The sequence below is a fragment of the Poecilia reticulata genome, linkage group LG13, assembly GCF_000633615.1.
Source record: "Poecilia reticulata strain Guanapo linkage group LG13, Guppy_female_1.0+MT, whole genome shotgun sequence".
Lineage (NCBI taxonomy): Eukaryota > Metazoa > Chordata > Actinopteri > Cyprinodontiformes > Poeciliidae > Poecilia > Poecilia reticulata.
The window spans coordinates 8,091,087-8,102,829 of NC_024343.1; the positions used below are offsets into that span (position 1 = coordinate 8,091,087).

General features: G+C 40.2%; 1 protein-coding gene across 1 annotated transcript in view; it reads left to right on the plus strand.

Annotated features, from left to right (window-relative positions):
- Positions 1-9,826, plus strand: part of LOC103474339 (tyrosine kinase receptor Cad96Ca) — an 11,983-nt gene extending 2,157 nt beyond the window's left edge. The window contains exons 4-7 of the mRNA XM_008425210.2: positions 4,755-4,866; positions 6,259-6,358; positions 8,894-8,993; positions 9,623-9,826. Coding sequence (XP_008423432.1) covers positions 4,755-4,866; positions 6,259-6,358; positions 8,894-8,993; positions 9,623-9,733 — 423 coding nt within the window. The 3' untranslated portion in view covers positions 9,734-9,826. The remainder of the gene's footprint in view (positions 1-4,754; positions 4,867-6,258; positions 6,359-8,893; positions 8,994-9,622) is intronic.
- The last annotated feature ends 1,917 nt before the right edge of the window (positions 9,827-11,743 follow it).

An 11,743-nucleotide genomic window follows, 5' to 3' on the forward strand; every position in this document is an offset into this window, starting at 1 on the left:
GTGGGCCACCAGAATCCTGACTGGACCACTGCTAGTGTCTTAGTTTTACCTGGGTGACAGAAAAGTTTAGAGTTGTGACAGAACTGAAGAACCTTAGACACCATTTCTTCAGGAACAAACAGAAGACCCTTAGGACATTGAACTGGAGGTGGTTGTTTCTGATGACTCCTCTTGAGCAAAGTCTCAATACTGGTTAGAGCTAGCCTGGTCTTGGAGGGAAGGATGTAGTTATGGTCAGCAGAATCAGAAGGACAGACAGAAGGCTGATGAAGTCTTGAAAAGGGCATCTTGTTTGATGTTCTTGCTACAAGGTTGATAGGCCAAGATGAAGTCAAACCTGCTAAAGAATGGTGTCCATCTATCTAGCTTGGCGTGGGTTCAGTCTCTTGGCAGACTTGAGGTATTCCAAGTTCTTATGGTCTGTCCACACTGTGGGGAGTAAAAGGATGTGTGGACCCCTCCAGCCAGTGCCTCCATTCCTCTGATGCTAGTTTGATAGCCAACTGTTTTCCGTCTCCAGCGCGGTAGTTTCTCTCAGAGGCAGAGTGCTGGCAAGAAAAAAAAGGCACAAGGATGTAACCTGGCATCATCTGCAAACTGTTGAGACAGAACTGCACCGACCGCAGTGTCCGAGGCATCAACCTCCACCACAAAAGGGTTAGACAGATCAGGAAAACACAGAATGGGAGCTGAGGTGAAGAGACATGTCAGCTTACCAAAGGCATGTTTGGCCTCTGAAGACCACTTGAACTGAGTCTTGGTTGAAGTGAGTTGATGAAGAGGGGCAGTCACTGAACTGTAATCCTTGATAAGACGATAAAAATTGGCAAACCCAAGAAACCATTGAAACTCCTTCAAACTGGATGGGTCGGGCCACTCCAAGACTGCTGCCACCTTTGATGGATCCATGTTAATCCTGCCAGGAGCAATGACAAAACCCAGAAAGGATACAGATGACTGATAAAATGCACACTTCTCAGCCTTAACAAATAGTTTATTTTGGAGAAGCCTAAGAAGAACGTCGTGAACATGCTTGATATGGGTAGGTAGATCCTTCAAAAAAAAAAAAAAATTCAAGATGTCATCAAGGTATACAAAAACAAATCTGTTTAGCATGTCCCTTAAAACGTCGTTAACCAATGCTTGGAAAACGGCTGGGGCATTGGTGAGACCAAGGGGCATGCCGAGGTATTCATAATGCCCCGAAGAATGTGGGCATTATGATTCTTAATAATCATAATGAATAATCATTATGATCATCATAATCATATGAAGAATCGTATGATTATGATATGATTGGGGTGTTGAAAGCCATTTTCCATTCATCTCCTTCTGTTATTCGGACCAGATGGTAGGCATTACACAGATCCAGCTTTGTGAACACTTCCTTGAAGGAGCTCAAAAGCAAAGTCATGAGAGGCACAGGGTACCCGTTCTTGACTGTAACTTTGTTAAGGCCTCGATAATCGATGCATGGTCTAAGAGACCCATCCTTCTTGCCCACAAAGAATCCTGCACTTGCTGGGGAAGAAGACTTTCTGATTAGTCCTGCCTTGAGGGTGTCCGAAATGTATTCCTCCATTGCCCCTCTTTCAGGACCAGAAATGGAATACAATCTGCCCCTGGGTGGGGTGGTTCCAGGGCGGAGGTCAATGGCACAGTCGTACTCTGTGGGGAGGCAGAGAAGTGGTCTTTGATTTGTTAAATACCTCACGCAGATCATGATAAACCTTAGGGACTTTAGACAAGTCTGGATAATCATGGTTGACCTCACAGGGAGCTTTCATGATAGAAGCTTCCCTCAAACAAGAAGTGGAGCAGGATGGATCCCAAGACTGAATCTCACCAGTGAGCCAATTGATGACTGGACTGTGTTTGATGAGCCACGGGTGTCCCAGAATCACTGGAATCTCTGGGGACCTGGTCAGCAGAAATGTGATCCTGTCGTGGCGGTTTCCTGAAATCAGTACAGACACAGGCTTAGTGCAGTGGGTTATTTGATCAATCAGATGCCCATCAATAGCAAAAATCTCACGTGGTCTCTCTAGAAGTTCCAACTCCAGCGTGAGCTTATGAGCTAGGCTGATATCAATAAAGTCTGCATCAGCCCCAGAATCAGTGAAGACAGGAACATCCATTACTTAAGGAGAGTCAGGAAATCTGATGGTGCACCGATTGTGGGGAGGGTTCTGAGATCCGAGGATAGGGCTCAACAAAGACCCCCCGAGCTTTACCGAGCCTGTCCTTTTGACAGTTAAGAGCTCGATGGTTTTTCTCTCCGCAGTAGAAACAAGTGATTTCTGAATCTCCTCTCCCTCTCTTTGGCAGAGAGCCTGGTCCTACCCAACTGCATGGGCTCCTCAGTGCCAGCAGGGGGAGTTGTGGAGACCTGTGGCATGCTGCAGGGACTGACCTGGACAGTTGAAACCCTTCTTTGATAATTAGCTGAAGACCTCTCCCTCTTACGTTCACGAAGACGTTGATCAATCCGTGTGGCAAGCCTTTCTAAGGCCTCGAGGGTCTTGGGAGGGTTACGGGTAGCAATCTCATCCTTGATATCATCTGACAGGCCCTGGTAAAAAACGTCAAACAGGGCTTTGTTATTCCAAAGACAACTGGACTTCAAGGCATGGAAATTGATGATGTAGTCAGTAACAGGTCAAGAGCCCTGTTTGAGAGAAAACAGTCTCCTGGCAGCCTCCCTCTCAGGACTGATTGGATCAAAAACATTTTTCATTTCATCAAAAAAACTCAAAGAACAAGTCACAGCTGTCAGCATCATTCTCCCACTCAGAGGTTCCCCACTGCTTTGCCTTACCAGATAGTAGAGAGATTGTATAGGCCACCTTGGCCCATTCAGAAGGGAAGGCAGAGGGCTGGAGTTCAAAAAGCAGCGAACACTGGGTTAAAAACGGTCTGCACTGTTCAGGATCTCCATCAAAAACGCTCTGGGTGGGGCTGGGGGGTTCTTAGGTTTGTTGTTAGCGTTAACTGTGTAAGTGAAAGCAAGGGGAAGTGGCCGTGTAACTGAGGGCCTAGCTTGGGCTTTGGAAGCCCTAAGAGACGAAAGTCCCTGTAAAAGCTCCTGGACATTTCTTTCCAGGCCAGTAATAGCACCCTCCACCTTAGAASACCAATCAGAATCTGGCTTTGGGTTCATACTGGTGACATCGTACTGTAACGTTAAAGCAAACTCAGCCAGAACCCAAAACGAAGCCAAAACAAGTGTTTGGTTCACCAAAAGTTTATTAAAAAAATGAGGGTGTTGAAGGGGCTTTACAGGGTGTGGTCACACAGGTAGGTCAGGAATGGGGGATCCACAGGAGCCAGGAATCCAGCCTGGGGAGGGTAGGGTGAATGGGCAGTAAGAGACCTAGGGGGGGCTCAGGGGACAAACAGATGACAGGGACAAAATCCACCAACCAGAGGCTTAGTCGTTGAAACAATCCAAGGTCATGCACGGGGGGGGTCTCAGGCAATGAAAATCCAATAATCAGAAGACTGGAGCAGGATCAGAGGCAGGCAGGGTTCAGCAACAGGAGGTCAGAACTTTTCCTATAGCAGAAGGACTAGGCAAGAATATGTGGTCAAAAAACAGGCAAGATCAGAAAACTATTTTGAACATGAAACAAGGCTTGAAAGCTGTGACTGGGGCAACAGACAATCTCACACTGTGCTGGTGACGAGCAGCTTTTTAAATAGGGAGCAGCACAGTGCAGGTGAGGGTAATGAGTAATCAGCACAGTCATGGTGGAGCTCTAGGGCTGAAATCATGACATTTGCTTTCATTTCGTAGATGCAGCTGAGTTCTTCTGTGTTTCACACAGGCTTTATATGGCTCATGCAACATGTAAAAATGACCTCCTGTTAATATAATGCACAGAAAACATTGTGACCTAATGGGAAGACCTGATGTGCTGATTTGTGAGATGAGTTTAGGGCTGGACAATAAATCAATTTTATCAATTAATTTGATATTTTGTTTTTTAAAATTTAATCTTTGAAAAATCTGGATTTTTTTCATGGGTTTCCATAGTTCAGAATGATGTCAACCCAGAAAGCAAAAACAAATGAAAATTTTTAAAATCAGATTTGGTATGAAAAAAAATCAGCCTTAAGCCTGGTTTGCACTTCAGTTCATCCAAAATGTCATTAAAAATATTTTTTGTTTTTTTGACACACCAAAACAAATTTTTTTGTTACAAATTGTCTCAGCTCTTTTCATTTCGGTGTTTTAGCAACAGTTTATCTTACCTTGCTGTTTGATTCTGATTCTCTTTGTTTCATGACTACGTTTCTTCACTTTCTTAACATAGTGACATGTGCCTCAAATAAACCTGCTKCCTGGGGACTYGTGAAGTGAACTCCTAATACAGTGTGTTCACACCACACACACTGTTGGCCTGTCATCTAGCACGTAGCTCTCCGCACTGACCTCACTGTCTCCCATGTGTGTCTGAAATGGAAGATCAAATTCTTAGTTGTGTGTGTTTGTGGGTGTAKTGACTGCTTCCTGCATTAGAGCAGGAAGCAKTCCATTTACAGACATACAGCTTCAATCTAAAACAAACAACAACAAAAAACCCAGATAATCAGCTTATTAACCTAACCTAAATATATACTGAAGATTTTACAGTTTCATTTCTCCTTTTGATGCCTATTAATCTGCTGTATTAGATTTGGTGTTAGAGAGGAAGCAGCTTTTTTCATCCTCTGAGTGTGTGTAGACTTTTTCCGCTGTGTGTTTTGTGCAGCCACGCGTGCCGCTGCGCTGGTACCCCCCTGAGTACTTCAAGAGCAACTACTACAGCTTCAAAGGAGATGTATGGGCGTTTGGCATTGTACTGTGGGAGATGCAGACATTTGGTAGGTGGTGTTAGGAACATGTAATATACTGTAATGGGAGGTAAAACAAACTTGGAGAATGTGTGAAGACTAATGGATGGATGACTTCAGTTAGAGCAGCACCAGGCTTCAAATTGCTTACTGCAAACAGCTATTAATTGCACCACAGTGCTGKACAGTATTCTCAAAACATCTGAATTCTTGCATTCAGGCAATTTCATCAACATGTTACAACCAAAGAACTGTTTTTCTTTCGCTACATAAAAAGATAATCACAAATCAAGGGACCAAATTATGCTGCCTTTTATTTTGRGTTTAAGGAGCAATATGCACCCTGCCTCTCGCCCGGAACGTTAGCTGGAGATAGGCACCAGCAACCCTCCTGACCCCACTGAGGGACAAGGGTGTCAAGAAAATGGATGGATGGATGGAACAATATGCAACCAGTGCTGACCTCTGGTGGTTAAACTGGAGATTGCAGTCATGTTACTTAGCGTCCAACAATCTGAATCTTTTTAACACTATCTGTCATGGAGAAAGCAGGCTGGTAAGAGATCATTACACTGAAAATAAATACAGCTGATAGTATTTGCTAAGCTTGGTCTTCCTCTTTTGAATTCCCTTCATCTTCTATTTTATCTTCTATGATTCAGTTGATTCACATGGGTTTGCCTGATCCAAAGTAATGTAATAATTGTGTTGTTCTATATCTGAGATGTGTACCNGTTTAAGGAGCAATATGCACCCTGCCTCTCGCCCGGAACGTTAGCTGGAGATAGGCACCAGCAACCCTCCTGACCCCACTGAGGGACAAGGGTGTCAAGAAAATGGATGGATGGATGGATGGAACAATATGCAACCAGTGCTGACCTCTGGTGGTTAAACTGGAGATTGCAGTCATGTTACTTAGCGTCCAACAATCTGAATCTTTTTAACACTATCTGTCATGGAGAAAGCAGGCTGGTAAGAGATCATTACACTGAAAATAAATACAGCTGATAGTATTTGCTAAGCTTGGTCTTCCTCTTTTGAATTCCCTTCATCTTCTATTTTATCTTCTATGATTCAGTTGATTCACATGGGTTTGCCTGATCCAAAGTAATGTAATAATTGTGTTGTTCTATATCTGAGATGTGTACCCTCCAGACATATGAGAATATTTTACCATAGATTCTGTTTTCATTCCCCTGTTTCAACTTATAAGCAAGTGTTAGTTTTCTGTCATGAGGCTCTGTTCTTCAAAATGTAAACAGGATTTGTTCTGAGGTTATAACATAAAACATCTAAGTGATGTCTAAAAATAAAGAATATTACATGAGCAAATATGATAGATCTAGTTAAGCAAACAGCATATCACCTTTAAATTGTGTTTTCTAAATAATTACAACTCATATGGAAATCTTCAAATCTCAGGTACATTACCATACCCCAACCTGGAGACATCAGAGGAAGTRGTGTTCCACATYTGCATGGGTCATAAGAACACAAAGCCTGAAGGATGCAGACCAGAAATGTAAGCAAAGTCTCACCACATAAAACCCATATCACATCTGATCTGATTGAGTGACAAATGTATGATTCATAATGCTAACTAAAAGTTTTGCAGTGACCGGTTTTCTTTTCTTTTTTGTGGAAACAGTTCACATTATTTTAGATTATCATACAGAGGGATGAGCAGCACAATAAATCTAGCATTACTGCATTTAGTTTTGGCACAAAACTAAATACAGTTTCTTATACAAAAGAAACTGTATTTGACTCATTGGCTTGTTTTCCAAATTTGTTTATAGTCAGATGTAGCTAATACATCTGACTTGCWTTCATTTAATTGTCATAAATGAATGTTAGATGTTTTGCTTAAAAAACACCTATTTTGTAACCACTTTAAAAAACAACATTGCACRATATTACATTAATTGATTTAATCAATTTTAAACGTATATTACATATGAGATTTCACAGTGCAGAACTTATGCTGGCATCAAGTGTGAGTGCATCTGTATTGACAATGAAGCAAAGTCTTTTGAACAATTTCATTGTGACAAGAGGGATGGCGATGGAACCATGAAAAGAAAACATGAAAGATGGTCTGGAATTCTGCAGGAAGTCCAAAGATGGACAGYAGATGCTGGTGCAGTTATTTTCCTTGATGGATCATCCTTTTCATTGATTGTGTAATAATCAGATAAATATTAACAAGGTCACAAGAGGTCCCAACCCATTGTGTTGGGACCTCACAATGGGTTCTGTGAGGTCCCAACAGTAACTCCCCTGATCAATCCATGAAAGGTTGCTTCTTATTTGGATGAGTGGGCTTACTGTTATGAATAAAATATGGATACAATACCAGATCTCCTTCAAGAGCAGATTTAGGAAGAGGAACTAATAACTGTACCCAAATAAGAGAAGCACTGCTCAACGAAACATATTTTACTCAAATAAAAGGGAAAGTAGAAAGAAATGACTCAAGAGTAAAATTGTATTTTATAAAAACACTACTTCTGCTCTGAGCAAATGATCAGAACATCTAATTTTTTATTCAAATTATTAAAATACCCACCACTGTCCAAGAGTAACCTCTTCCATCAATCCAGACACACCTTGGTAAGGAGCTGTGTTTGGYATAATGATGGAGGTCTATGTCACAAGACAAAAGTGACTACAAAGTGTCTCCAGAAAACTCCCCAGATCTGAATCCCAAGTAGAACCTGTGGTGAGTTCTCAAAACGCAGGAAAAACTAGAAACAAAAGCCAACAAATTGATCAACTCCAAGCACCAAAAAGATGACANTATTACATTAATTGATTTAATCAATTTTAAACGTATATTACATATGAGATTTCACAGTGCAGAACTTATGCTGGCATCAAGTGTGAGTGCATCTGTATTGACAATGAAGCAAAGTCTTTTGAACAATTTCATTGTGACAAGAGGGATGGCGATGGAACCATGAAAAGAAAACATGAAAGATGGTCTGGAATTCTGCAGGAAGTCCAAAGATGGACAGYAGATGCTGGTGCAGTTATTTTCCTTGATGGATCATCCTTTTCATTGATTGTGTAATAATCAGATAAATATTAACAAGGTCACAAGAGGTCCCAACCCATTGTGTTGGGACCTCACAATGGGTTCTGTGAGGTCCCAACAGTAACTCCCCTGATCAATCCATGAAAGGTTGCTTCTTATTTGGATGAGTGGGCTTACTGTTATGAATAAAATATGGATACAATACCAGATCTCCTTCAAGAGCAGATTTAGGAAGAGGAACTAATAACTGTACCCAAATAAGAGAAGCACTGCTCAACGAAACATATTTTACTCAAATAAAAGGGAAAGTAGAAAGAAATGACTCAAGAGTAAAATTGTATTTTATAAAAACACTACTTCTGCTCTGAGCAAATGATCAGAACATCTAATTTTTTATTCAAATTATTAAAATACCCACCACTGTCCAAGAGTAACCTCTTCCATCAATCCAGACACACCTTGGTAAGGAGCTGTGTTTGGYATAATGATGGAGGTCTATGTCACAAGACAAAAGTGACTACAAAGTGTCTCCAGAAAACTCCCCAGATCTGAATCCCAAGTAGAACCTGTGGTGAGTTCTCAAAACGCAGGAAAAACTAGAAACAAAAGCCAACAAATTGATCAACTCCAAGCACCAAAAAGATGACAGTGGATCACTATCAGTATAAATCCAACGTCAGTCTGAAAGGCAAAAGTTATTAAAGGAGATCAGCATGGTAAATACTGACAATTTCCTAAAGAAAAAATACTCATACATCCCAAAAGAATTTCTAAATATTCTACAACATATTCTAAAAACATGTAAATAAAATGTTAAAACCATAAAACACAACATTTGTGTCACTGCTGTAAGTTTTGGGCATATTTACATCTTTTTTGTGGTGTGTATGTGAATACTTACTATTTGTATTCCAAAATAATTTTCTGCATTGGTATTGAAATAATACATTTTATAAAACATCAACGCAGTCACTGACAGCGGACATGTGCATGAAAGAGAATAAAGTTTGAATGTTGCAGGCTTCACATCATGCGTGACTGCTGGCAGGAGCCTTACACCCTGAGGCCCGCCTTCAAGGACATCGTATCCATGCTGGAGAACATCATAGAAGATGATGCAGTGAGCAGTCCCATTTTTGTTCATGTTGTGGAGACRAAATTTAAGGTTTTCTAGTGGAATAAAATTTAGGTCACAAGTTAACATTTAAAATTATAGAATAAATATGGTCTAATTTGAATCAGACTTTTTCTACACAATAAAATTAAATTATTTGTTCTCTCATTTTTTATTAAATATATCATTAAAAATGTTACCTGCAAAATTTGGTGCCCTTTCAAGCCTAAGTRTCAGATTGGCTAAATGCCTTGACTTGGTCTAATACTGATTGTTGTGGCTTGGCTCACCAGAAGGTCACCACTTTTACAGATGAAGTTTTACAAGCAAATGATGGAAGGTGAATTTTTTTGCAGGTTAAAGCTTTACATGTGAATTTAACATGAAAACAACAGCAACAAAAACATATAAATCATCTACATTATAAATTCAGTGTCTAAAAGAATTATTCTGAGACAGCTTTTCTAAAATCTGCCACCAGCAATTTTTTGTGGTTGTTTTTTCTGGAAAGATTGCTGACGCCATCAAAGAGCAAATGAAAAACKGATTTCTTCAACATCTTAGTTTTGTAGCCACAAATAGAAATTCATATGATGTGAATTTTCTGACCAACCGAATTATTGTCTTTGTTTCAGGATTATGTGGATGTGGAGAGTCCGCAAAATTTGGCTAAAGATCGGGCAGAATATCATGAAGATAAAAGTCTGCGAGGGAGTCTCGTCTTGAAAGAAGAACATCACGTTTAAATAACATATATATCAAGGCTGTGTTAATAGAAGAGATGTGCCGATCAGGTTTTTTCCTGCCGATTCCGATCACCCATGAGGGCCAATCACCGATACCGATCACATAATTATTATTTTGTTAATCATAAGCACTACCGGTTACATTATGTGGACAAAAAGGAACCATGAATTCATCTTAATTTAGACAAAAACTTGTTTTTAATAACTTTTTCCAATTAGAAAACAAAACAAAACAAGCATTGTGTAAATTGTACTGCTATCAATAATACTATCTTTAACAGACTGAAAACATGAAGGCTCTTAAGAGGCTAAATAATGCAAAAAGTCAAAATAAAACCTCTCAACATTGCCAAAAATTTMAAGTATAAAACTTAACATTCAAAGGCAAATACAGAATCCATTACAATAAACAATCCTGAGTTACTGAATGAAAACTTCCTGGTAGCATGGTGGCTAGCTGATTACTGCTAGTTCTGAGTGGCTGTTTCTGACTGAGCGGAGTAAATATGCAGAACAGGGTGGAGGCAGATGAGATTATTTTTTCAGAGATTATCTGTCTCATGTTAGGACAGCAAAAGTTTTAATACGTATGTAAAAATTATTTTTTTAAGTTAGATGCTGCAGCTTTAAACAGAGGTTCGGTGTGAGAGTCACTACCAGATGGAGCAGAAGCGGCACTCCATCTGTGAAATATTACTACCTGTATCGCGTAGCAACGGTTCAACAGCGAGAGCAGAACCAGCGGCTTACATCGCAGCTCGAAGACTTAAATAATTTTCCAGTTTTTTTGTTTAACTTTCTTACCGTCATGTTAATCCGGGTGAGTGTTTGTAGCTGTGCGCTGCTTTACCTGCTATCTGATCCTCCATATGTCTTTTTTACTGCAGTGAGCCTCGATGTAGCCAAACTCCGTCAAGTATGGCACTGTTTTTATGCCATATTAGATTCGTCGTGTTGATGCATTTTGATGTGCTTCACCCCACRTGCCTCAATTTTCCGCCGCAACACGCAAACTTCCTCATTCATTCAGTGAATTATAATTCCACACCACATCGCTTAGGATTTGATGCTGCGCGTTTGCGCAGWGTGAAGGAAAGAGGAGACCAGCTGCACAGGTAGGCTGCGAAATGAGATGCAGGTGATCGGTTTGTGTGATCGGCAACAAGAGACCGTGATCGSCGATCACCGATCATACACTTTTTCATGGAAATCGGCCGATTATGATCGGTGATCTATCGATCGGCATACCTCCAGTTAATACAAATAATTTAAATCAGGAATTATTCGATTAATATGTTTTATGTGTGTTTCTTTGTGCATAAGCATTTAAAATGCGGTTTGAAAGAGTGGAAAATAGAGGGATAAAGTCATAGAATTTAGTTTAGCCTTTCTATTGGATCTTTACTGGGTCTTATGTTACTTTTTAAAACTTGTATTATACTTGTCTTTTTTTTTATTAAACATATCAAAGTATCTCCTTTTTTATTGAACTCTTTAGCAACACAAAGGGGGATGTCTAATTTTAGGGGAATTTTACATTTTTGACAAAAATACATCACGATTTTAGCATCGCTACTTACCAAGGGCACCTGAAGCCTTTGTGTATGGGGGAAGTTTTCTGCCATAATTTCGTTAACGTTTCTCCCTACATCCAGTGGGCAGCGGAGGTAGTAGCCACAGGCACAMCCGCTAGAAGGAAACAGATGGACAAAGTAAAACACTTCCTTTCTATTGGCTAAGAGGTTGCCAGACAAYAGTGCTTTTTTTGTTCCCATAGAGCAGAAAATAATTCGTAAGCGAGCAGAGAGGTTTGMAAGCAGAGATTTGATCCGACAGAGACACGTTTTGAGCGTGAGRAGATTTGAGAAAGGACAGTGAATATTTGAAAGAGATCAGAAGTTTTGCTCAAGCACTACAACTTTTGAGAAGAAAGAGATTAAGTCCTGCTTTCAAACTGATAATGTAAGCACAAGTATTAAAAGTTTTGAGAACAAAAGACATGAAATACAC